General features: G+C 58.5%; 1 protein-coding gene across 4 annotated transcripts; it reads left to right on the top strand.

Annotated features, from left to right (window-relative positions):
• On the top strand, positions 1–26,003 carry NECAB2 (N-terminal EF-hand calcium binding protein 2). Of its 4 annotated transcripts, XM_058279521.2 has the most exons (12): positions 1–25; positions 6,323–6,431; positions 8,196–8,221; positions 8,353–8,450; positions 15,580–15,716; positions 17,782–17,900; positions 18,071–18,141; positions 20,524–20,577; positions 20,979–21,091; positions 23,788–23,865; positions 24,740–24,831; positions 25,494–26,003. In XM_058279521.2, the coding sequence occupies exons 4-12, from the start codon at positions 8,370–8,372 to the stop codon at positions 25,520–25,522; spliced, it is 774 nt and encodes a 257-aa protein (XP_058135504.2). In that variant the 5' UTR covers positions 1–25; positions 6,323–6,431; positions 8,196–8,221; positions 8,353–8,369; the 3' UTR covers positions 25,523–26,003. The 4 variants fall into 4 exon arrangements, 3 of the variants coding, with proteins under 3 accessions (XP_058135504.2, XP_071065145.1, XP_071065144.1); XR_011646264.1 differs by lacking the exons at positions 1–25; positions 6,323–6,431 and having other exon boundaries at positions 7,598–8,221; positions 23,763–23,865; XM_071209043.1 differs by lacking the exons at positions 1–25; positions 6,323–6,431 and having other exon boundaries at positions 7,613–8,221.

The raw sequence follows: 26,003 nt of genomic DNA, 5'->3' as shown, positions 1-26,003 counted from the left end.
ATTTTCCGCCGAGCGGACAAGAATGGTGAGTTCCCCAGGCAGGTTGCTCGGTGCGTGGGGACCCGACTCTTCTGCCCTGATGGTCCACGGGAAGGCTCAGGGGGAGGGACACGGATGGCCAGAAACCGAAAGGTTATGAGCACGGGACTCTGAGGTCAAAGCCAACTCGGGGCGCTGCTCACTGCCTCGGTTTCCCCATTTGTAAAATGGGGTTCTTCATGGCCCTTCCCTAACAGGAGTGCTATGAGGATTCATGAGTTGATGTCTGTGATGCCAGGAGGGGGGCCTTGCCCTGGTAAGTGCCTGGTGTATCTACCTGGGCTGGGTCCGAGCACTGAGGAGGTTGTGCTGATGCCAAGCCCAGAGAGGTTAAGTGACTTGCCCAGGGCTGCCCAGAGGTTAAGTGACTTTCCCAGGGCTGCCCAGCCAGCGTGAAGGGAGCCAAGGCTCTGCTGCGGGCCCCCGGCCTTTCTCCCACGTCACCCATCCTCCCACAGCTGTCACCAAAGGAATTCATGCCACTAAACTGCCCCTGGCTGCTGCTGCTTTATTTTTTTAATTAGAACAATTTTTAATTGAGGTAAGACTTACATAACAAAGTCAACCATTAACCGTTTTACAGGATGCAATTTGGTGGCATTAATAACATCACAGTGCTGTACAACCCCCATTGCCCACTGTTTCCATGACATTTCCACCACCCCCAGGGGGAGCCCCCTCCCCACCAGCAGTCACTCCCCCGATACCCCTTGTGGTCCCAGCACCCGGCAGCCACGCATCCGCTCTCTGCCCTTGGATTTGCCTGTTCTGGACATTTTGTGTGAATGGAATTCCCCAACATTGGTCCTTCCGTGTCTGGCCTCTCCCACGGGGCATGGTGTCTTCAAGTCTTCAAGGTTCATCCGTGTCGTCGCATGCCTCAGAGCCCCATTACTCTTCACGGCTGAAAAGGACTCTGTGGTCTGGCTGGACCACGTGTTTCTCCATCGTCTGCTGATGGACACTGGGTCGTGCCCGCCTTTTGGCTAATGTGAATAATGCGGCGGTGCGCATCTGTGCACACGTATTTTGGAAGCCCTGTTTTTCACTTCGGGGTTAACCCCTCTGTTCTCTTGACTTCTTGGAAAGGCTCCCCACACGGCACCAGGAGAGCTGGGTGCTGAAGAGTAACGTGGGTTCCAAAGACCTTCACAAGGGTGGAATGAAATAACAACTAGTACCCCACCTTCTACAACTACCACTATCGTTTTGATCAGACGCGGAGCAGCTCCTCGTCTCCCTGAACCAAGGCACTGTCCCCAGCTGTGAAATGGGGGCAGCAGCACTTGCCCCGCCTGCGCTCCCGGGCGGTTGGGGACCTCCAGGAGGACTTGTGGCTGGCAGGCTTTTGAGGAGCATCAGGTCGTGCTCAGCATGTGCTTGTTTAGAAAGGCCTGTGCTGGGGAGGCTAGGGACCAGTCTGGCCTCGTGCCTGACTTCAGGGACCCTCCGGCCTCCCCCAGAGCACCCCCTCACTGTTCCCCGGCATAGCCTGGAGTTCAGGATGGTCCAGTGGGGACCTGGGCTCCCTCCCTTCCCCTGCAGTCGCTGTCGGCTTGTCCTCCCCAGTGACTGCGGGCAGCTGGGACGTGAGGTCTTGGGGGATGGACGGGGCGCCCAGGCCGGCGCTGGCATTTGTGGCAAAGGGGTCTCGCTCCGTCGCCCCCTGGCCCCTGAGGGTGATGGCAGCCCCTCCCGGGGAAGGACCCCGTGACCCCGTCTGGAGGGGAGGGAGGAGGGCAGAGGGTGTGGAAACGGCCCGGGGGGCGCGCAGCCCATGGTCGGGCGCTGGCCTGGAAGCTTGAGGTTTGCTGAAGACGGTCACCGGGATTTGCCCGCGGGAACCGCCGTCTGGGTGGTTCTTGGTGGGCGGTGGGCGTGTGGCCGCGTGGTGATGTGTCCCCGGGCTGGGCCCGAAGCCCACTGGGCAGGGGGTCCTCGGCGGGGGTCATAGAGGAGAGCCGCTGAGAGCGCAGCAGCCGCGGCCAGGGCTGTCTCCGTGGGACTCTGCGTCTGTGTGTCTGTACCGTCTGTGTGTCTGTACCGCCGTGAGTCTGAATGACTGGGCCTCTCTGTACCTGTTGACGTACTTACCTGAGGATACCTGTGAATGGGCAGCCCCGGCAGGAGCTGCTGCGGCGCGGGGGTGGGCTGTCGGGGGGCCGCCCAGTGCTGCCCTCCCCTGAGAGGCCGTTCCCCCGGGCCCAGGCCAGCAGCCCGGCCCAGCACAGCCGGGGGCCCCCAGGGGCCGAGCCCGCGCCTCCTCCTTGGCTCAAGTCTCCCCAGCAGCCGCCGCGTGGCCGTGGAGGCTTGTCACCGAGTTTAACGCGGGCCTCGTGGCCCGTTCCGCCGGAGCACCCCGGGTGGGCCCCAGGCCCCCTCCTCTGTCGCGGGCACCGCGAGGACACCGGCTCTGGAGCCAACTGCCGGGGCGCGATCCTCAAGGCAGGTCACTAAACTCTCAGGTTCTCGGTTTCCCTGGTGGCAAAGGAGCAGGACGATAATAGGACCTTCCCCAGGCTGGTGGGGTGAAGTCAAAGGGCGGGGCCCCGGGCTTGGTGCCCGGCAAGAAATCAAGCCCCCCACTCCCGCGGGGACCTGAGGAAGCCTTCGAGAGCGGCGCCTGCGCGCTTCCCTGTGCACAAGCGTCTGTGCCCGCCCTGTGCTCCCGGCCTTGAGGTCCGGTGGAGGCTGTGGTCGTCGTGGGGCACCTGCTGCATGCCAGGACTCGGGAGTCTTCCTGTCTGCGACCCTGCGGGATTTGAGGAACCCGCCCCTCTCTGGACATCTTTTGTACAGGTGACAAAGACAGGACTCGGTGAGAGCAAAAACTACATGTGAGATCCTCAGTTGTCCAGGAGTGCAGGCAGAGTTCCAGTTTAAGTCAGCACGGTGTAAAAATACTGCATAGTTGTGTGTGATCTATGTATCTTTAAAAAAAAAAAAAGATTAAGAAAATGAAAAAGAAAACACTTTAAAAAAATACCGGAGAGGAGCAGGTGTAGCTGAGAGGTTGAGTGCCTGCTGTGCACGTATGAGGTCGCGGGTTCAATTCCCGGCAGCTCCTTTAAAAAAACTTGTATGGGTGTGGGGCCCAGGTGTGAGTGTGGGTGTAGATACAGATGTGTACTTATACATATATTTGTTTAACGCAAGCAAATGCCTGGCCTGCCCGGGGGGCCCCAGGAGCTGGAGGTCTCGGGATTGGGTGCTGGGATCAGGGGTCTCTGTGGGTCAGTTGGTGGCTGGCCCGTTCTGGCGGCCCCTCTGATGCGCTTACCTGAGGACAGGTTGCGTTTTCCTGGCCTGAGGGGGTGGTTAGATGGAGGGGCTTGGCTCGTGGTCCGGGATGTAAACCCCCCGAGCGTGGCGTGTGGCAGCCACAGAGGATTGAATGCCAGCCTGCCCTTCTCTCCGGGGACGGGCCCTTGGGAGGCACCTGGCATTTGAAAGGCCACCCGCCGCAGCGGCTGAGCGTGCTAATGAGCAGACGGGCCTGGCGGGGCCTGTGCCGGAAGCAGAGACGCCAGGCGCGCTGGTCTAATTGGGCCAGAGGTCTGCCTAGGAGATGTTTTTCCCCTCATTAGCAGATACGGGTTCATTAGGCGCGTGGTTAGACATTCAGGATAAATGTCAGCGAAGAAGGCTTGGTGATCGGGAGACTCCGCGGGCCTCTCTCTGCCTGTCTGTTCTCCGTCTTGGTCCTCCTGAGTGCAGAGTGGGCAGAGGTGCTGGGACAGGCACAGGGAGACCGGGTGGGAAACGGGGACCTTGCCACTGGGACTCCCCATGCCCGTGCAGGCATGGCTAATCAATCCCAGCACTCCTCCCACTGGATCCAGCTGTGGCCTCAGAATGTTTCTCCATGCCCACACCGGTGCAGACATGGCTAATCAATCCCAGCACCCCTCTCATTGGATCCAGACTTGGCCTGAGGATACTACCCATGCAGCCCAGCAGTGACTCTTCAAGACGTGACCACTGGCTGTCCCTTGCCAGAAAGGTGGGGAGCCTGCCAGTACTGACTACATGGAAGGTAGAAGGAGCTCTCTGGAGGTCATGCCCCAGTTTGAGTTGAGAGCTTGTCCTTGGGAGCCAGAGCCTGCATTGAAATTCCATCTGTGCGACCTGGGCAAGGTCCCTAAACTTCTTTGTGCCTCAGTTTACCCCCCTGTCAAATGGGGGTAAAGTACTACCTATAATATAGCGCTGTTAGGAATTCTAAATGAGTGACGTTTCCAAGATTCCTCTGGCACAGAATGAAAAGAATCATAACTTATATTTTGTGTATCTCACAACTGACTTTGTGTCCTTTTCAAGGTTGGTTTTTGGGTCTTTTGTTTGGTTGGGGTTTGTGTGTGTGTGTGTTTTGACAGTGACAGATTATTTCTTGGTCTGTGATGTGCTGTGGCTCGGGGTGTTGGCGGCATATGGGGTGTTGGCCCTAGCCCCCCAAGCGTGCACATACACACGCTCATGTTTACCTCCCTTTTCCCTTCCTGACCTTTATACTTTATGGGACCAGAGCGAAGGCAGGTGGGGTGAGGCCAGGGCGAGGCGTGAGGTGCCCTCTCCAGAGTTTGTGCTTTTGCCCCACCCTGAGCAGAGCCGCCAGAAGCAGAGGCGGGCACAGGGGCAGAGTAGTGGCTTCCGTTCTGGGCCCCACGTCCGTCCACCGCGTCCGCTCGGGCAGATGCTGCCGGGAACGGGAGGGCCTCCAGTGCAGCCTGCGCTCCACTCCCAGCTTGTGCTTCCTCACCCAGGGCCATCTCCCCTCTAAGGAAAGAGGGGGCAGCTTTTCATAATCCATAGTATGGACTAGCCTCGTCCTTGTCCCAGGCACCCAGCTTTGATCACCCAGTGGCTGTAACAGAAGGGGTTCTGTGTAGAGAGGCTGGGGGCCGGGAAATGCCGTGGACTTCCCTTCTCACCCTTCTTGACCTCCACTGCCTCTCTTGGGCATCGCTCCCATTCAGAAGGACCAGGGAATGTTCTGGATCCTTGAGGAGGAGGGGTAGCTGCAGGGTTGGGACTTGTGTGGCTGGACTTTGCTTGTCCATGTAAGAGGAGCTGAGGGTGTTGGCTTGGGGACAGCCTCTCCTGGGATCACTAACATTCTGTTTTGAGTCTTCCCTCTCAGTGGCCCGGTCTGATGCCAACTCCCAAGATCTTCCTGGTGGGGCCAGGAATGAAATGGACACTGATGCCCAGAGCCACCACAAGCGCAGGGAGCAGGGGCAGGGATGGGATAGGGGGCACGCATCAGCTGTAGGACGCTCTCCATGTGGAGGCTGGCAGAGCCCTGCCCTCCCCACCCCAGAGCCGCAGCTCCAGCCCAGACCAAGGACAGGGCAGTGCTGAGCCAGCGGTCAGCTCCCAGTGCCTTCTTCCCTCATGGTTTGGCATCTGACAGCTGTGTCCGTGGCCTGGGGAGAGGAAGCAAGAGCATGCCAACGTTTTGGCAGCCATATCCAGTCAGACCAAGCGAAGGCCGCCTTGGGAAGGGCTCGAAGTTTGCTGTGTGGACGGGAGCAGCAGGGGCAGAGAAGAGGGAGGTTGTTCCCTCTCCTGGAGTCTGGAGTTAGGTGCTGGGGTTGGGGATCATCTAAATTTGGAGAGAGTCTCTGAGCATCACATTTGGTGGTTAATCAGACTCCCCTAACCAATCATGTTACCTTGGGCAAGTGATTTAAACTTGGCTACCTTAAATAGCCCAAGTGGTCATGTGAATTAAGTGAGAGAAGATTGCTGGCAGGAAGCAGACACTCTGTATTTGTTGAGTGCATTTAAAAGGCATGGTACATAATGAGCCTCCAAAACTAGTTATTAAAGTTGCATTATTGTTGGCTTGGAAATTATCTGTAAACAGATGTTGGTCTGTTGTTTTGGGAATTAGCTGAAAAAGTCAAGGACTACGTGTACTGGAGTTTACTGGTTAGTTTGGGAATTATCTGCATGGGCAGGCATTCTCTAAGATGGGTTCAGTCTGTTAATTTGTGAATTAAGTGAGGTCAAGGTTATCTGAGCTGGAGCTTCTTTTAGTTTTAAGAATTACCTGTGTGGGCAAGGATTAGCTAAGCTGGAATTTAGCAGAGAATTAGCTGAGTAGACAGGGGTTATCAGAGCTGGAGTTATCTTTTGGTTTGGGAGTTAGCTGGGTAGGCAGGGGTTATCTGAGTTGGAGTTTGTCTGTTGGTTTGGAAATTGGCTGGATTTGCGGACCATGTAAGCACAGTCTTATCTCTCTAGACACCAACTGCTTTCCCTCCTTCCTTCCTTGCAGATGATGGGAAGCTGTCCTTGGAGGAATTCCAGCTCTTCTTTGCAGATGGCGTCCTCAACGAGAAAGAACTCGAAGATCTCTTCCACACAATTGACTCTGACAACACCAAGTGAGCCTAAACCCTGTTTCCCAGTGCGGGGATGCTGAGTGGGTCCATGGAGGCAGCATCTTCTTTCTCATCCAGTAGCAAGGCTCCATTTTCCACACTCTTGTAGGGGCCAGCGTGCTGAAGAGTCCCCAAACTCACTAATCTGAAAGTCAGGTCTATAATGCCTCATTGCCTCAGTTGAATTGGGGTGGGAAAATTGATATTGCATTGGCTACTATCACAAGTTTGTCTTTTCTAAACACACAAGACTAAGCAAGGAGAGAGCCTAGAATTTTGCACAGTAGACTCAAGATAATGGAAATGGAAGGCTGGTGATGGCTTTATCGTTCTGCTAACTCAACCCAGTTCAGACTCTACCCCCAACCCTAATGCCTAACTCTCAGTAAGCCTTGTGCCTGCTCCCAGTGCCCCCCTGCAGTGTGATATTGAGCCTCTAACCCCCATTCCAAACCAAAGCGAAGCCAAACACTAACCCTTAATCCTACTTCTAAGCCTACACCTAATTAAATCTTTGCTACCAATCCAATCAGAACCCTAACCTGCCATCTCAGAATTAACCAAAACTCTGACTCTGACCCATCTCTAAATCAAGTGCGAAAAGCGCTTTCTATTCACACATACCTCTGATCCTTCCCCGCCTTCCTCCAAGCTCAGCGCTTTCCTTGTGGTTCCCCAAATAGGATGAGGCCTCCCCCTTTCCTTAACCCCATCTTCAGAAGGGACCAGACCCCCCCCCCCATCTGATTACCTGCCTCAGGCCCACTTGGGTGATCCAGAGTTCCTAAGGGGTTGTTTAGGGAGGACTTGGTCAGTGGGAGTCCCCTGAGACTGGCTAGAGATGCTCTGGAGAAGGAGCTGCCACCTGGCTGGCGTGCAGGGGACCCAGACGTTAGGGCTGAGGATGTCCTGGGATGTGTGAAGAGGCCTGGGCTGGGGGCCAGGGCGGAGCAGGTGGAACTGGCATCACCTGGGGAAAGCCCCTCTGAGGCTCCTGGGTGAAATGGCTGCAGGCTGCAGGAGAGAGGGGCATGGTCTCCAGAGTGGGTGCCTGCGCCTGGGACACTTCAAAAGGGCCATCGGTTAGTGCCTTTTGTGGTGGGGGTAGGGAGAAGGAGGGGGTTCAGGTTTCAGAGTTCATCATGAGAGTGGGGGGTGGGGGAGGGAGGGGAGACTTGCCATTGTAGAGTCAAAACCGAAGACCCTCAGGATTCTTCTCTCTAGCGTTCCCCAAAGAGTGTGAGGTGAACATACGCTCCTTGGGATGCTGCGTGTGCATTCTGCCCAAAACAGTTGGTGGATCAAAAAGATTGGTTAAATGCTAGTTTAAATGAAATTAAACAGGTTTCCTTTCTGCAGGACTTGTCAGAACCTTTCTTACGCAGCATACACTGGAGAGACCCCAAGAGTGGCGAGAGAGCGTGCAAAGCGTCTGAGCCCAGACTCATTGGGCCACAGCGCCCAGTGATCAGAAGCACCTTGGGGGCCAGGTCACACCCAGCAAGGTGGCCAAGGCCAGCCCAGGTGGGGGAAGGAGGGCCCAGAAAGGGGAGCTTATCAGAAGCTGCACAGCACTCCAGCTCTCGGCGTCTGGCTAGTACCGTCCACCTCCTCTGGCCGCAGGCGATACCTGTACCTTCACCTCGTGCTCAGCCTCCTCCACCAGGAGAGGCCAGGGTCCTTTCCCCTGTTGTCGATGGGGATACGGGACCCAGGACTGTGGGGCAGTGGATGGGACAGGCCAAACCTCTCTCTCTCTCTCTGCAGCCACGTGGACACCAAGGAACTATGCGGTAGGTGCCAGCTGCGCAGGGGCCACGGATGGGGGTGCTGGGATAGGACGGGGAGAGGCAGTGTGGGCAGTGGCCACGCAGGGGGGAGGGCCTGGGGGGAGGGGCCGAGTTCCCTGTGACCCTTCCCCCAGATTACTTCGTGGAGCACATGGGGGACTACGAGGACGTCCTGGCCTCCCTGGAGACCCTGAATCATTCGGTCCTGAAGGCCATGGGCTACACCAAGAAGGTGAGTGGGGGGCGTGGCCCCGGGGTCAGGGCCTGCCTGGGTGGGGAGGGGGCCGGGGAGGCAGGCGAGCGGCTTGGTGCCTGCCCTGTCCGAGGGAGGCCGGCAGCACCATGGACTTGAGCCTCAGGGTCTGCTGTGGCGCTGGAGGCCCCTCCCCCGAGCCGGGTGCCTGTTCGGGGGGAGCACGTTGGGTGGGTGTCCCAGGAAGGGATCCCGAAGGCAGCGGCGGTCACGCCGAGCCCTCGGACCTGCTGTCGGACCTGCTGTCATACCTGCCAAGCACGTGCCCTTCTTCCGCAGGGCCCCTGGCCTGGAAGGGGAGGGACTCAGGGCGGGTTCAGTGCACGTGAACTAGACCAGGGGGTCTGACATCTCGTACAGGAGCGTCACAGCGGAGCGGGACCCCCGCGCTGGGCCTCCGGGCCCCGCACAGGTCCGTGGTGTGGCGGGCTGTCCCCCTCCCCTTGCTGCATCTGTGTCCCTGGGGAGGACAGGGCCGGCCGCGTTGGGGCCGGTGCCGCTGGGCTGCGGGCCCTCGGGCCCTCCCCGCATGACCGGGGGTCTCTTGGATGGATGTAAGCAGACCATTCCGGAGCTTCCCTCCTGCCTCTGAGTCTGTGCCCCCCCGGGCCAGACTTCTGGAGGCCCACACAGTGTGTCCTGTCCCTGAGTCCTCAGAGAAGAGGCGCAGTAGGTGCCCCGAGAGTTCCAGGTAGGGTTAGGTTAGTGGCGTCTAATCCTTCCCGCGTGCCTTCACCTGCCCGCGTTACCACTGTGGGAATGGAGGCTCAGAGCGGTGAAGCCGTAGCATCAGGCTGAGATGAGTGGGGGAAACTGAGTCAAGGACCTGGCAAGAGATAGAGAGCACAGCAGGGGGCTCCATGCCCAGGGGCAGCTGGATGGAGGTTGCTCAGCCGGGACACGGCCCGCCCGCAGGGTGGGAGCGAGGCCACGCAGACCCCACGGGAAGCCCTGAGCCCCGGTAGCTCAGGGAACGCCCACCTCGCCTGCCATGGGCACAGGGGGGGACCTTCAGGGATACAGCCAGCCAGACCTGGTTGAAGGACCCCCAGCAGGTCACTTGCCTGAATGAGCCTCAGTTTCCCCCATCTGTGAAATGGGAACGCCCACCTGAGGGGCTTAGTGAGGGTGGAATGAGGTAAGGCTGGCAAGGCGCCTAGCGCAGGGCCCGGCACCGAGCAGCCCACGGCGGTTCTCCCGATCCGGCGGCTCTCACGTGCCCGGGCTGAGCAAGACCAGCGCGCTGCGTTCTCCCAAATGCTGCTCCCCTGTGGCCCCGCCGTGTAGTGGGGCCCCCTTCTCTTCCCACCTGTCCAAAAGCAACGACCCCTCTTCCTGCCCTCTGCCAGTCCACACTGCCGGTTCCGTGCTAGCGTGGCGCTGGGTTGAGTGTTGCTGTTTTAAAGTATATTTTAATAGCACGCAAGGCTGATTTCCCATAGCCAGTCGTCTTTTTAGAATATCATTTGATATTCTGAAAGTGTCGCGGCGGGCAGGGGAGCGGAAGGGGGTGTGGCAAGGTCCCAGGTTTCCGAGCCACCCGGAGGGCGTTGGGCCCAGCGCTGCCCTCCTGGGCTGCGGGAGGGTCCCCTGAGCCCGCGTGGGCTCTGGGCACTCGACCTGTGCGGCTGCTTCTTGGCCTCTGGCCGTGCTCTTCGGGAGCAGCCCCTCGTTCTCCACCGAGGAGGGACCCCTGACCAGCCGCCGCGCAGCTCACACCTGCCTTGGGGTCTTGTTCCGTGAGCCGTGATGTTCGGCGGCCTCGGCGCGTTTTTAGCCATGGTGGGTCATTGCGGGAGCAGAGGGCTTTTTTTTTCTGTTGGATTTTCTATGGCTGGTTTTGTTGTTAGGACCGCAACTCGTTGCTTGTTTTTCTGTAAAAGGCTTTCCTTGAATCCATCGATCTTCGTGGACGCCTTTGCTTTCTCGAGGCAGTCACAGCGTCAGTTATTAACTCTTCTATTCCCATTTCATTTCTAATATGTGGCCCCCTTATTTCTTTGGTATATCCTCTTGCATTTCCCCCGATTTCTAAGACATCCTAATGCTGCTTCACCCGGCAGCCTTCTTTGCCTGCTCCATGTTCAAGGGCTTTTTAGATTTGCTCCACTAATTATTATATTAGTTCCAGCTCTTGTTGTTAGAATCCTCTTCAGCGTCTTAAGGAAATATTTTTCTGCCTTCCCTTTGTTAAGTTTTGTCTTAGGAGGTGGTAGTGATTTTTTTTTCAAATGCCTTTTTGGTATTTTTAAATGATCATATGATTTTTGTTAAGCTATTGATGGGGTGGCTTCTATTATTAGCGTCCCTTATTGGGCAACCCTTCGCTGCCTGAGATAAACCCTAATTGTGCAGTATTCTCTCATTGCACTGCCGAGTCCTGTCCCCACATGAACATTTAATCCTCCTCTCTGCTGGGAATTGAGTTTGGTTCATAGTTTGGGAATGAATTGAGAGGTGGTTTTGAACGCTTTCTGTGCGTGAATCAGCGTCGATGTAGAATCATTTTCCTATTCAAAACGGAAATGATTTATCCAAAACACTTGTGTCAGGGTTCTAAACGGGAGGGGATTATTTTAATACTTTTTTTAAGGTCAACCCTAGTTTTAGTCAAATTTTTTACTGTGTCCATTTTAGTGTATGCATGTAGATGGTCATTTTTATGATCAATGATGCAGTTAGTAGTCTTTAAAAAACCTAAAACCTTGTTTCGCCCAAGACAGGCACTTAGTACACATTAAGTTCAATAAAATATTGGTTATTATAGCTTAGGTCTCCTTTTAAATTTTACATTTAAATTTTAAATTTTTAATTTTTAATTTAATTTAATTTAATTTTTAAATTTTAAATTTAAAAATGTAAATTTGACAGAGGTTAGCCTGTATGAATTTGCTTTTTCTGACAACCAACCCCAATTTGTTTATTTAAATTTCACCCTATGCTTTCTGATTTATAGTTTTGACATTATTTCCTTCCGCATATTTCCTTGGGTTTTTTGTTGTTGCTGTTCTTTTTCATATGTGAAATGGAATGCTTAATTTTTTCCTTTTATAATAAAGTCTGAAATTTTTAAATTCTTCACTTTTGAAGGTTTTAATCTATATTGTTTTCATTGTCGTTTTTTAAAGTCTGTCATATTCTCATTCATTTCCCATGTCATTGTGTTATAAGACTGAATGATGAGTGAAAATTCTCTATTTTTTTAATATGTTGTGATTTTGTCATATTACATATTACATCATATTTTCTTTATGTAATTGCCTCATGGATGCGTGGATCATGGTTTTGGAATATAAAATTTAAAAACAGTCTTTTCTTCGTTATGAAATCTAGATTGTTAAAGATGAAGTTTTAAAATGGTAAAATCTTGTCTCTTATAGAAATATAAAATGAACATATGCCAAAGATTTTATTAACTAATTAGTTAATGAGGGAACTAGAAAGACGTTAAAACTGAAAGAATAATTCCAAAAACTCACGTACATATGTAGGCAACCAGGAATGGCGAAATGACTCTGTGAATAGATGTAAAACTGATCACCATCTACAGGTGCAAAAGTTAGTTGCGTTCTGCCAGACATAATTAATTTGCATTTCTGTGGACAAAAATCATTTGTGTTTGTAGTTTTCTGTGTCTTAAAAGAGTTTTAAAAGGAAAGACTTGGGAAAAGGGTATCCTAGCCAGGAAATCCAGTCATCTTTTTGGCCCATTTCACAGATTTTGCCAGTTTTTCCTAACAATGCCTTTTGCACCCTTTGTTGTGTTCTCAAATTTATCTGTCCCCTGGGACGGCAGTGAGCTGATTGCTGTTACTAACTTGCATTTTGTCATTTAGTCTTTATATTTCCCATGTTTTTCCTTTCTAGATTTTAGTCTTTATTTTTGTGCTTTTTTATTATATAAGTAGTACATGTTCAATATGCCAAACTTAGGAAGTAGAAGAGCATAAAGAAAAAGTTCAGATCACTTCTCATCCCCACTCTCCGTAACCAGCGCTAACATTTTAATTTATTTCCTTCAAGCCTTTGCCCACAAATATTTCTTTAACATATGTAAATCTTTCTGCAAATGGAAGTTTTTCTGCTTTTCTCACCTAATATTTTAACATAAAGCTTGCCCCCGTGTTGTTAAAACTGCTCAAAAGCATCATTTTAAATATTCTTATTTAAATTTCTTATGAGTTCTCTCTTGTTGGGCATAATTAGGTTATTTCCAAGTTTTTGATATTCTGAATAACAACACTAATTAATACCACAGGGCGTAAATCTTTGTCCACATTTTGGATTAGTTCTTAAGGGTAGATGATCAGAAGTGGAATTACTGGATCGAAGAATACGTGCTATTGAAGTCTCTTAATCAAAAAGGCTCTCAGATAGAGCAAAATTATAGAAAGGGTGTATCCAATACCTGTGCCCCAGTAGCCACATTTATGTCAGTATATCGTCCAGTGCCTAAAGATTGAACAGCGCCTTGTCCGTGGCACGCTTATGCCTTTTGTCAATAGATTCTTACCCTTATCTTGGGTAACACCATTTCATTCAAGTTCTAACTTGGGAGTGATATTACAGCATGTCCTGTTTGTTCGGCCACATTTGGCTGCAGAATCTTTGCACAGGCTTTTCTCTGTAAATCCTTCTGTGCTGCTTCGGTTGAGCTGTTCCTCTAGTCGGGTCTTGTTCCATCAAATCTGGGGCTCTGTCTCCACGTAGGGGGTTCAGCTGCTGTTTTTATTGCTATGATTGGTACATCTGTCTGCCCTCTGCCCGCTCTCATACTTGCCATTTTTGGTGCTTCCTTCGAGCCCTTTGTGGTTTACCTTTCCACGGGTCTGTTCTCTTTGCTTTTATCTTGGATTGCTATTTGGAAGGTAACCTTCTAGTTTTCATTTCACTAATGACTTTAAAAAAACATGTTGTTAAAGTTCTCAATTCTACCTTTATGCTTAGCTAATAAGAAGAAAAAACTTTCTATTTTGTAGGATAAAAAGCGTTTTTGAGGGGAGCTGATGTGGCTCAGTGGTTGAGCACTGGCTTCCTATGTACAAGGTCTGGGGTTCGATCCCTGGCCCCGGTACCTCAAAAACATAAAAATAAAGCATTTTTGAGATTTTTAGCTGTTTTCCTTCCACACATTTATATTCTTCATTGTCTTAATCCATTGCGGTTAAAATTAAACTATGAGTGGTTAATGTTTTTATTTCCTGATCCCTGTGACCCCTATGTCTTATTCGAGTGACTCCCATGGCTTCTTTTCACAGCTTCCCTATTCAAGAATTCGTTCTCTAGTTCAACCCTGGGTGATGAAAACATTCTTTGCAGAAAAGGTGCTCACGTGGTAAAACTTCAGAGACTTTGCCAATTTTTGAATGTCGCCCTGGTGCCCTGCAGATGAGGAACCTGCCCCCCGATGGGAAATTCTTAGAGCTTCTCCTCTCCCCTGGGATCCGTGCAGCTGGTGGGTTGGCAGAGGCATTGATTGTGGTGGCAAAGAAATCTGCATGAGCCGAATTGTTTTCCTTCTTTCAAAATGAGTTGTCTTTTTCAGAATTCCACTCATAAGTTACATTTATTGACCCCTGAGCTAGGTCCTTTTAATATTCCTGCTGCATCACTCCCAAGGGCCTTTATCTTTGCATTTAAAATTTTTTTTTACCAAGATGGGTCGTCCTGTTGGTTATTGGCCAGTTGTTGGGAGCCCACTGATGACGGGACTGAGTGTGGTTTCTGCTAGGAAGCTGGGTGGACACTTCCGGTACATTAGGATACCAGCACCTGATGTCCTGCCACACATGGGGCCACTCTGGCTGGCTCTTGGCCAGGACATGCTGCCAGCCAGACCCCGGCGCGCCTCTGCCTTCACCCACAGCCGGCTGCCCCGCTCCCACCCCCGCCTCAGTCTGTCTCTGGGCCTTGGTCCCCACTGGGCCATGATTGCTAATTAATTCCCAGCCCCAGTGAGGGATGGCTTTATTTGCTTTCCTCGAGAGCCCTGCTTTCCCTGGCCTTGCCAGGGCCTGGGCGGGATGCCAGGGTGCCTGGGGCAGGTGCTTCAGGAAGCGAGGTCTTGGCAGAGAGGCCCGGAGAGCGTCACAGGCGAGGGCCTGAGGGCAGCGGAGTCCCCCGACACAGGGTCAGCGTCGGCAGCACGGTCCCTGGGTGACCTTGGGGAGCCCGCGCTGTGCCGATTTCCGCCGGAAGCCCGGTGGTTCCAGAAGCCTTGGAAAATGTCTTTGTTAAAGACTCGTGGCAAGGGAAGAGATTCGGTCTTGTACTGCAGAGCATATTTGCAGAGCCCCCTTTATCCATCTTGCCCCCCGGCTACCTCTCCAAGTGGCATCGGCTCCTCTCCCCGCTTCTGTTCCTGGGCTCGGGGTCTCCCCCAGACTCCTGTGCCCACTTCTGTTCCTGGGCTCGGGGTCTCCCCCAGACTCCTCTACCCGCTTCTGTTCCTGGGCTCGGGGCCTCTCGGTGGGGAGCAGGTCAGCCTCCCTGGGCTGCTTGTAATTCTCTTCTCCTGTTCTCTGAGCAGCAGCAGGGAGCCCCAGTGAGCCCAAGAGCTCCTCCGTGGAGGAGAACAGGGAACAGGGGCTCTGGACGCTTCTCCTCCAATACAGTACTCCTGTCCCCAGCAGTGACAGTGATGACACCATCACTGCTGCCACCATCACCTCCATCAGCACCCCCACCCCTGCTACCGCCGCCCCCACCGTGGCCTCCACACCCCCCACCCCCACCGTCAGCACCGCCACCACCGTCTTGGTCATAGCAGCTCTGCGGTTATTGTCCACTGGGTATCTGCTACTTGGCAGGCGCTGGGCTGTGCATTTCCTATGCATTCTGTGCATCAGCCCTTACCACAGCCTCGGAAGACAGATGCTACAGTGACCGTTATGCTCAGGGAGGCCAGGTCACTTGTCCAAGTCCCATGGCCTGCGGGCGGGGCCGCCGGGCTTCGCCCCGCGCCTCCGCGAGCCTCTGGGGCGCAGGGGGCAGTGGCCTCTTCCCGCACGGGGCACGGGCACCCGCATATGATGGCTCCTCGCTGTGCCGGCGTCCGCCCAGCCCCTCCTCCGGCTGCCCCGCCCTCACCCCTCACCCGCCCCCGCAGGTGTACGAGGGAGGGAGCAGCGTGGACCAGTTTGTGACCCGCTTCCTCCTGAAGGAGACGGCCAATCAGATCCAGTCGCTGCTGAGCTCCGTGGAGAGCGCGGTGGAGGCCATCGAGGAGCAGACCAGCCAGATCCGGTGGGTGCGGGGCGGGCCTCGGGGACCGTGGGGGGGACGCGCGGGCTCGGAGGCTGGCACCCGTGTGCCTCCGTTTCCCCAGCTTCCAGCACCCGCTCCTTGGGTCGCTGGGGACTAAACGAGAGCTGCGCCCGCAGAAGCACCTGAGCTCAAGCGGCGCCCGTCGTTTGCCACCTCCCCCTCCACTCCCCACGCGGGGCTCCCCGGACCCTTCTGTTGTTGGCCTCGCGTCTAAAACGGGATAAAGTTAGGAAACCTGGCGAGGCTCCCGCAGTTGGAATCCCAGTGTCACGCGCCCGCGATGAAGTGGGAAAGGAGCAGGCGCGGGTGCCGCGGTCCCTCACGTGGCAGGAGCCTAGAGGTGCTGGAGACACAGCAGCTCCACGCGGAGACCGGCTCCAGAGACTCTAAAGAGTTGGAAACGGGATGACTGCCTCACCACGCGGTTTAGTGGTGGTTATGGCCCGGTTTGCACCCTTGAGACCACAGAAACGCGCCGGGGGTCCCTCTCTGGCGGGGGGGTGGGAACGTACCTGGGGTCCCAGGGAAGAGCAGCCCTGCCGAGGGCCAGCTTTCCTTCCGGCTCTGAGCGCCAGCCCCGGGGTCCCCATTTGCTATCCCACGTCAAGACAAACTCCTCTTGGCCTGGTTCTTCCCGGAACATCTGACCTGCCCAACGCAAAGAGGCCCTGAGAGGAGAGCAGGTGGGCTGACGGGCAGGCGTCCGGGCCTCGGCTGCCCAGGTCAAGGTGCGGCGTGCCGTGTGCCGGGGCTGGAGCGTGGCTCACTGGGGTGAGAGGCCGGCGCCCGGGCAGGGAGGAGCGCAAAGGCCGCTGAACTGCGGTGCTGCTGAGAGCAGCTGGGCCCTGAGCGCCTGCGGCGGAGTCACCTGGGAATCTTAGAATGCAGGTTCCTGGGCCCCGGGCCAGACCCGCTGGATTCAGATTCCAGGACTCTGCATCCGTGAGCTGTCTTATAGGGATTCTGAAGACAGATAGGACGCGTCACCAGATTTCACCCCTGACTTGCTGCATTTTGCCATTCCCATCACATTTCAGGGGCTACACCTGTTCACCCCATGTGGGGACTTGATTTGGGGACATTGGGAGTCGGCTGCACACACACACACCCCAGCTTCAAAGATCCCCTTTCTCAGCTCCCAGCTGAGCTCTCAGCTCCTGCCCTGGGTGCAGCCCCCCCAGGATCCGGGGACCCAGGCACAGGGCCTCCGCTCCGCTTGGCTCCTCTTCACGGCCTGAGGGACGCGTTTCATTTGCAGGCGCTGCAAGCCTCTTCCCCTCCCTCGGGGGTCTGGTTTGCCCCTTGGCACAGGGGAGGGGCTTGCTGAGCTTCAAGGTTCAGGGATGGGTACAGGTGGGGGTGGGGGTGGGCCCTGGGGCGTGCCAGGCGTGCACATGGGAGCCGTGTGTGTGCGTGTGGGTGCCTGGGCATGCATTTTATGTGGCCGTGCAGGTACTGTAGGCCTGTCTGGAGTTTTTTGGTGTCTGTCTGCACAGGGGGCTTCAGTCAGTCCCCCAGCCTTTGTTGAGTACCTACTGTGTGCCAGGAACCGGGCTCCGTGAGCAGCATGCATATTTGTCTGGCAGCCGTGGGAAGCAGGTGGCTGTGCACGTGTGTGCGTGGAGGGGGCTTGTATGGAGCCAGGCGCCAGGCCCCCCTCTCCCCAGGGACGTGGTACAGCCCCACTCTCAGCCACCTCTGCGAGCTCCCGGTGGGGAGTGCAGGTGGGGGCCCCCCCAGACACCAAGCGGGCTCCTAGTGGGGCTCGGCAGGTGCCCCGGCGGGGGGAGCAGCCCCGGGCTGCAGGCTCTGCCCTCGGCTGGCTGCGGGACCTTAGCCGAGGCCCCTGCCTCACCAGCCTCAGTTTCCCTCTCTGCAAGGTGAAGGGGATCCTGGCTGCCTCCCAGGGCGGGGCTCCCTGGGTGAGTTCCATGCTGGCTTCAGCCCCCAGTCAGTGCTCGCGGAACATTCCTCGAAGCTGCTGAGAGGGCTCAGGCCTTGTCACCTCTGCCATAGCCCACGTGCTACCCCCCTCCAACTGCAGGCAGAACCACGGCAAACCCAGCCACGGCGCCGTGGAGGCCTGGCGCGGCCACCCCGCTGCTCCCTGCGTCCTCAACCACCAGCCGGCGGCCCCGGAGCAAGGAAAGGGCCTGCCTTCTGGTGAGAGCAGTGCTGGGCTGGGGCCTGGCTGGGGGCTTTGGGGGAATTCTGAGAGTGCCCAGCTGGGGCGTGGGCCTCCAGCCGGGCCCTGGGGCGCTGGGCATCTAGGGCGCCAATGGGGCGTCGGGCCCAGCCTCCACCAGCCTGTGTCTCCTTCCCAATTTCTGCAGACCCAAAGGAGGAGGGCCTGGAAGCCCAGGTCAGCCGTTTGGCCGAGCTGATCAGGAGGCTGGAGAGCAAGGTGAGCCCCTCCCGCTCCCCTGCCCCACCGCGGGGGGAGTTGGGCCTGCAGCTCAGGACAGAAATCAGGCTGCAGAAAGTTCCGGGAGCTTTTCAACGGGGATCACCCGGGGAGAATGCGGGAATGGAGTGCGCAGCTGAGAAAGGACTGGTGCCAGGGAAAGGGGAGCAGAGCGGGCCTGCTGGGGTCACAGGCCACAAGGGGGATGGGGCGCCAAGGGACTCTTTGCTCCAAGGCAGGCGGTGCCCAGAAAGGGTCTTGAGTGGTGAGTGAGAGACGGAGGAGAGGTTAGAAACCACCAGCAGTGGGAAATCTATTGAATAAGATATGGCACACGTCCACAGGGAGAGGAAACGAGCTAGCCTTGACAGAATCTTGTCAGCAGAGCCTTTCAGGACTCCGTGGAGTATTCACAAGACAATATGGAAGAAAAATCCAGTTTGCCTTAGGGACTGCCTAGGTTCAAATCCTGATTGTACCTCTAACCAGCTGTGTGCCTTTGAGCCAGCGACTTGCCCTCTCTGAACCTGAGACCTCCACTAAAGATAAAAGACAATAACGGGGACAGTAGCGCACCCTCATGGGGATTGTATAGTTTGTTTATGGCATGGCAGAGTCTGGTGTGTGGTGTGCATTTAATAAATATTAGAAATTATTATATTCTTACAATTCTGATACCAAAAAGCTATACACACATGCCACACTCTACCTCCGAGAGAACAGCCATCTCCTGTTGGGATGGGAGGTGAAGGTGGGCGGAGGGGGATTTTGCATTTCTTCTGCTTTTCTCCATTTATTATTTTTTTGCAAAAGGCATGCAAGTACTTGTGTGGTCCTGGGGGGTGGGGGGCGGGATTCCGAGGGATTGGTGCGGGCTGGGGCTCCCCACCTGCGGGTTTGAGGCCAGGGCGGCTCGGCCCCGGGAAGCCGGCTGTGGGGTGTGGGGTGGGAGCGCTCGGCTGGGCCCCTGTAGCCCCGGTTGTCATAACAACTCAGTCGGCGCGCGAGGAGGGCGGCTCTTTGAAGTTTATTTTTAGCGCCCGGGTCGCCGTAACAACCGGGCAGGTGACGGAGCTGGGCCGCCTCGCCCGCCTCTGATTGGCTCGGGCTGCGAGCAGGAGCCAATCGGGGCCTGGCTCCCCGCCCCGCCCCCGGGGGCCCACCTGAGCCGCCACGTGGCCGCCCCGGAGCCCCGGCGGTGGAGGGCGCTGTGTGCCCTGGGAGCGGGTGGGGTGGGCAGAGGGGGTGACCCCCGTGCCTCCGCCCACCTGCCCCGCAGCCCCTCCTGGTCCTGCCCTCCAGGAGCCCCGGGGCACCCCGCCCCTTGCCAGCGCGGGCACCGGGTGCTTGGGGGGATTCCCCGCTCTCCAGCACTGGCGGCCGGGTTCGCAGGGAGGTGCAGAAGGAGCGTGCCCTGTGCCTTCTTCAAAAAGATTAAGAGTTGAGAAACCTGTGCGCTGGCCCTCCGGCGCGGGAAGGCCCTGGAGCCGGCCTGCCACCCCCTCCCCTAACACCCTAACAAGGCAGTGACCTTATGTTTGAGGGGGAAAGACCCGGGTGCCGGCGACTGAGGGAGTGCCCGTCCTCACGGTGGATGGACGGGGGCGACTCAGAGGCGTGTGTACTGGGGTGCCCGCGGTCGAGGCAGGGGAGCTCGGGCCTGTGTCAGCGAGGCTCTGCCACTTAACCAGCCTTTGTGACAAGTGACTGTCTCGTTGAGCCTCGGCTGGGAAATGGCTGTCATTCGTCCCACACCCCTGGATCACCTGTGGGATGCTGCGTCCTGGTCTGGGCACCGCCACCTGGAGATGAACAGGTCGCAGGTGCTTCCTGCTTGCCAGGGGTGCACGGTGGGCGGTACCTACTTAAGGGGCCTGGAAAGTTCAGACGTCTTTATGAGCTTAGCCCAGGGCTTGGGTGGGATGCAGCGAGGATCGCACCCCCTCACAGGGACCACTCCATCTCAGACGTCAGGTGCGGGAGGCGCCAGGGCTTAGGCTGAGGGTGACTTCTGCCCAAATCAGCGTCCTGGGTTCGCCTCCTGAGCCCCCACAGCTGCCTGGCCCGAGATTCCCCTGCACAACTTGAGCCTGCTTTGCCCCCCGCGGGGATCTGCACCCCCCTCTGAGCCTCTCAGAGGCCCCAGCTGCCGCAGCCAGGAGGGACTCTCCCCCACCTCCGGGTGGTCCCCTCCGTGGTCGGCACTGCATGGAGGGTGGACTGACCCCTACCCAGCAAGGCTGGCCCCCGGGGAGCTGCCTCCAGCCCAGGAGACTCCAGAGGGCCCTGGTGGCTGTGGGTGCTGGGGTGTCATCGTGGTGAGTCCCCTCCTGCCTGGAGGAGCTGGTGTCTCCAGGATCACCTTATGGTTCATTGTTTCAGACCCTCTGGTTCGACCTGCAGCAGCGCCTCTCGGATGAAGAGGGCACCAACATGGTGAGGCCCCCCCCAGGCCCCGGGCCCCCCTCTTTTCCTGGCAAGAGGCAGATGGCTCCACGTCCCTGGCCACCGTGTAGGGAGATGCCAGCCTCCAGCTCTTGATCCCCAGGGCCCAGCCTCCCCTCCCAGGGCTGTTTGTTTTTGAAGCTCTAGATGCTTTAATCAAAAAGTGCAGGCATGGGTGTGTTAGTTTTGTTTTGGGGGCAAGGAGCCAAACTGTCCTGTTCTCTTCTGAAGAGAGGAAGTGGGGAATGGGGTCTTGAGCTGTGGCAGTGGGGCTGGGAGAGGGCTTGGCGGGGAGCCCGGGGTGGCAGGCAGGCCTGCGGGTGTCCTTGTCCCCCTCTTGCCCCCCCCACGCCCACACACCCTTCCCCCCGCCCCGCGTCTCTGGCCCACAGCACCTGCAGCTGGTCCGGCAGGAGCTGGCCGTGTGTCCCGAGCAGCTGAGCGAGTTCCTGGACTCCCTGCGGCAGTACCTGCGGGGCACCGCCGGGGAGAGGAGCTGCTTCCAGTGAGTGAGCGGCCGGGAGGGGCGCGGGGACAGGGCGGGGGGCTCTGTCGGGGCTGGAGGGGGCAGACCGGCTTCACCCAAGAGCCAAGCGCCCCCCAGGGAAATGGAAGTCGGGTCTTCGCCCTGGCACTTCCTGGCAGGTGAACCTGGCAAGTGACTTCCTCTCCCTGACCTCAGTTTACCCATCTGTAATATGGGACTGACGGGCCCCCTGCCCAGGGTGGTGAGAAGGTGCAGAGGGGATGACGAGCGAGAAGGGCTTGGACTGGGGCCAGGTACACAGTGGGTGGCACTCGACAGACGCCGCGCCTGTCGCTGGCCCGTGTGCCATAGATACTGGAGGAAGGAAGGAAGGTGAGGCCCGAGGGGAGCGCCCAGGAAAGGTGGCCGCTGTCCTCTCCTCGTAACCCCGGCCTGTGCTAGAGCCCGGCCAGGAGTTGTCCTTGGTGGGAGGATGGACAGCACCCCCCGGGGCCGCGCTGCTCCCTGGCAGAGCTGAGGGCGTGGCCACCTCTGAGATGTCCTGTCCCCTGATGGCCCAGGGGGCTGTTGGCACAGCCAGCCAGGCTCTCTCCCCGCCTCCGCGGCCAGCCCGCTGGTCCACCCTCCCGTGCCTTGTGGACGGCAGCTGTGGCCTCGGAGGTTTCCCTGCCTCAGTTCTCTCCTCCTCCAGCCTAGCTGGCCTCTGCCCCCTCAGCGGGCACATCTGTTCCGCTGTGGGCCCAGGCAAGGGGGCTGGACCGCCCCGGCAGAGAAGGGTGACTCTGGATGGCGAGGCATCTTGGGAGGGGGCGGCTGGTGGAAGGAGCTGCATTGGTGGAGGGGCTCCTGGCGGAGGCACGGCCCAAGCTGCGAAGTCGGAGGGCAGAGCATTCTGGGCAGGGGCTCTGCCCTGCCAGGATCTGGGGCCGGGACAAGTGTGGCAGATTTGGGGACGAGAGAGCAGCCGATGTGGCTGGACAGTGTGACGGGCGAGGGCCTGGGTGCTCTAAGAACGGCAGCCAGTGCTGGGGGCAGGAAGGCGGCACCGTGAGTCTCCACTGGGAGAAGCAGCTCTGGCCGCTGCCGGGCAAAGGGGCTGGGTGGGGGGCAAGCCTGCAGCAGGGAGGCCCGCGAGGAGGCCCGGCAGTCACCCCGGAAAGGGGCCGCGGGGCGTGGGTGGCCGGTAGGCAAAGCTGGGACTGTCTTGCTGCAGGTGTGACCCGATTTGCTAAGGGCTTGGGTAGAGGGAGCCAGGCTGACGCTCGGAGCCTTCGGCCATCTGCGGGGGAGAGGGGGAGCCACGCATGGGGTTGGGGCCACGTTCGATTGAAGAGGCCAAAGTTCAAGTCTGGAGGTCCTGGAGAGGGCCGGGCTAGGCAGGGGCTGCCAGGAGCCCGCGCTCGCCACTCCCCCCTCCAGGCTGAGGCAGCTGCTCTCTGCCCTGCCTCCCCCACCCCTCCAGCTCTTGGCACCCCTTCCAGGATGACTTTGGCCCACTGAGTTATACTGGCTTGGCACAGGCCTCCCCCCCACACACACATAGCCCTTCTTGGGGGCTGAGATCAGGGTCCCCTCAGGGTCTGTTTGTTGACAGTGTGTCCTCACGGCCCCCATGCTCGCCTGCCGGCCCTTCCCACTGTCCCCAACGTGCATATCAGCTGAGCAGATGCCCTCAGCAAGCTTCCACCACCCCGCAGTGAGCGAAAGGAGAGGCGCCCATTGCCCATGGTGCCCTCTGCCATTCACTGGGGACCCCGGAACCAGAGCCTCCCAGCGCGGGCGCCCCTCCCCTCCACTCTCGGCAAGAGCCCCGCAGAGCCATGTGGGATTTCAGGCTGGGAAGCTAAGGAACTAATGACACGATTAGCGGGCTTGTCCCCCGACTGCCATCGTGCACCACAGAACCTGGAACTGCCGGTGATTATCCAGGAACATCGCCGGCCGCCGCCGCTGCCTCGGGCGCGTGGAAAAGCAGAGCGGCCCGGGAGCCGCACCGGGCCGGATCGGGGTGCGGGGAGAGCTGGGCCAGTCCTGGAGGCGGGCCCCCGATCCCCCCAGCTCCAGTACATTCCGGGAGCGTGCACATCGCTGGCCCTTGCCCCCTTGCCAGCCCCAACAGCGTCTCCGGCTTGCATGTCTGCACCCGGCAGGGCCCCAGAGAGACTGGGGGTTCCAGCGAGGCCACCCAAGGCTCCAAGTCCAGGGCCAAGCCCTCCCCAGGCCCCGCCTCTGCCAGGTGTGACAGGGACTAAATGAGGCGGGTTCTGAAGGAGAGCTTGGCAGGAGGAGGAGGTTCCTGCTTTTAAAGTTAGGACTTTAAAAAATGACGGTGAAGTCTTAAAATGACACTCCATTAGGGTTAATTCAATAAAGAATCGCTGGCCGCCTCCCAGGCGCCGGGCCTTGGTCTGGGTGGCTGGGACCCAGCCCGGAGCCAGCCAGACCGGGGTGCCATCCGCGCACGGCCCCTGACGGCTGGTACCAGTGCCCTGAAAGGGGGACCCGAGCCCCGGCTCCTCCACGCCCGCCCTCGGGGTTGCGGGTTACGCCAGAGCCACCTGCCACCCGTGCTCGACTTCCGTGGGGTGGAGGGAGCGGGTGGAGACGGCAGCTGGGTGTCCGCGTCCCAAGGAAGAGGGCCCGGGGCGGGGCGGGAAGGGGGTCTCCGGCTGATCCGGCTGGCCGGCAGCCTGCTCCTCTGCTCCCTCCGACAGTGTCACCGCCGTGAGGATGGCCGACGGCCTCACCTTCGTCGTCTATGAGTTCTGGGAGACAGAGGAGGAGTGGAAGAGGTGGGCACGGCCCGTGGGCCCAGGTGATGGGGTCCCACCCAGCCCCACCCCTTCCTTCTCGCCACCTTGGACTGAGTGTCCTCAAAGGAGACACAGGGGACGGGATAACGAATCCAGGGTGCAGACACATGAGCTGACGTGCGCCCCTGGGAGGGTCGAGGCCCTGCTCGGCTGGGGGCGCCCCCCTCCCCCACTGCGCGGCCGGCCACCCCCTGCCGAGTCTCGGGGTCTGGGGCTGAGGCACACGGAGTTTGAAAACCCCCCCGGCCTCTCCAGCTCCCGCCCGGCCCCGAGCCCCCCTGGCAAACGTGTCCATGGGTTGACGGGCTGAGGACCCAGGTTGGGAGGGCGCAGGGGGCTGCCACGTGGCTCTGGGGACACGTGCTGGGGGACGGCCCCAGCTGGCATGTGAATAAGGGGCTCTGGGTACAGCGTGGCCATCGGCACCATTCCCCTCCTGGGGTGACACGGGTGAGGCCATGCTCTTCCTGTGGGCTGGTCCCCTCTCATCAGTCCAAGGGGGTGGCTGCTGTTCCCAGGGAAGGCCACCCTCAGGCCCGATGGCCTCCCAGACCCCCGAGCCTGCAGGAAAGTTCTCAGTCAGGTTCACTCCCTGGGAGGCAAGGACCCGCTACGCTTCCCTAACTCCACCACTCAGACCCCGGGGTCGTCCTCCTGGGACCAGCCTCGTCGTCACACCAAGGCTTCGCAGCCGCTGAGCCCAGAGCGCACCACGTCTCGGTTTTGAAGCAGCTTTTCCTGGGCTAGGGGTCCACTGGGGCCCCAGGCCCCCGGCTCCTCCCCCGCAGGCCTCCATGACCCCCTGGCCCCCCGCCAAGCCCCGAGAGCCAACCCGTGTCCCCCTGGCCCGCAGGCACCTGCAGAGCCCCCTTTGCAAAGCTTTCCGGCACACCAAGGTGGACACACTGAGCCAGCCCGAGGCCCTCTCCCGGATTGCGGTTCCAGGTAAAGGGCTGGGCCAAAGCTCTGCTTCCGAGGAGCAGCGGCGCTTTTCCAGGGCAGAGGCTGCGTCAGGAGTGGGGCCGGAGCCCGGGAGTGGGGGCCCGGGCCCCAGAAATAGGAGGGTGGAACCTGAGCCCAGAGCTGGCCCCGGGCATCTGATCACAGAGCACAGCACGTGGGGGAGATGCAGGGGGACGTGAGAGAGGCGGGGGCCCGAGAAGTCCGCCCCATCCCAGCGGGGTCCCCAGAAGTCTGCCCCATCCCAGCGGGGTCCCCGCCAGCGCTCGCTGCCAGACCCACCCTGCCTGGAGCTGGTGGCAGGACAGCCTGGGCGCCCAGTGAGCGCCCCTGCACCCCCAAAGGGGCTCCAGGGCGGCCTTGCTGTGCCCACTGCCCCCTCCCAGCCCCCCACTGCCACCGTGCTCCAGCAGCCCCCCGGCCGCTCGCTGGCCAGGGCACAGCTCGGGGTCAGCCCAGCCAGGGCTCTCCTGCCCACTTAGCTGGGGGAGCAGAAGTTTCTTGAGTTGGGGGGGGTGACAACACAGTGCATTGCCTGCCCCTCCCTGTCCAGGGATTCCGTTGCCCCCTGCAGCCTCCACGGGACAGGGTGGGGAAGGGGCTGCCCCTGTCTCCCTGACGCCCCCTCCCCTCTCCCTCCCCTGTAGCCGCCTGGTGCACTGTGGCCCGAGACTGAGCACCCCAGCCCAGCCGACCAGCCAAGCCTGCCCGCCGCCCTCTCACGACAACGGCCTCCCCCTTTTCTAGAAACTTCGGTGTCCGCGCTCTCTTCTCAATACACCTCTAAACAAGAATGTACACTCCCACTGTTTGACGGGAAGGAAGCTCCTGTCCCCGGTGCTCCCCAGGGCCCCGCCCTTGCTGGCAGGGCAGCGCCTGAGCTGCGGGGCCCTGCTGCAGCCAGAGGCAGGTGGGGGTGAGGCTCCGGGGCCAGCACCCTCTTCCGTCCCCACCTGTCCCCCCGCATGCCCCAGCCCGGTAGCAGAGGCTCTGGGGAAGCAGCCCCGGCCACGCCGTTCTCCTCTCCCCTGCTGCACCCGTAGGAACCGTGCCCCCCGCCCCAGCCGGGCTCACGCCAAGCCCCTGTAACCAGGCCCAGGAGGGGGGCACTGGCCGCTGCCGGCCGCAGGCCCAATAAACTCTGGCTGGGAACGCCG

The sequence above is a fragment of the Dasypus novemcinctus genome, chromosome 18, assembly GCF_030445035.2.
Source record: "Dasypus novemcinctus isolate mDasNov1 chromosome 18, mDasNov1.1.hap2, whole genome shotgun sequence".
NCBI classification, from domain to species: Eukaryota; Metazoa; Chordata; class Mammalia; order Cingulata; family Dasypodidae; genus Dasypus; species Dasypus novemcinctus.
Note: the sequence above shows the minus strand (reverse complement) of the source record. Positions and strands in the feature narration are given on the sequence as shown.

What these genes read in the sequence shown, in the direction of transcription:
- NECAB2 (XM_071209043.1), top strand. Translation starts at nt 8,125, where the DNA reads ATGGGGATACGGGACCCAGGACTGTGGGGCAGTGGATGGGACAGGCCA. An exon ending in TCAGGAGGCTGGAGAGCAAG is followed by an intron (nt 18,142 to 20,523) that starts GTGAGCCCCTCC and finishes TCATTGTTTCAG; the next exon opens with ACCCTCTGGTTCGACCTGCA. An exon ending in ATGAAGAGGGCACCAACATG is followed by an intron (nt 20,578 to 20,978) that starts GTGAGGCCCCCC and finishes TCTGGCCCACAG; the next exon opens with CACCTGCAGCTGGTCCGGCA.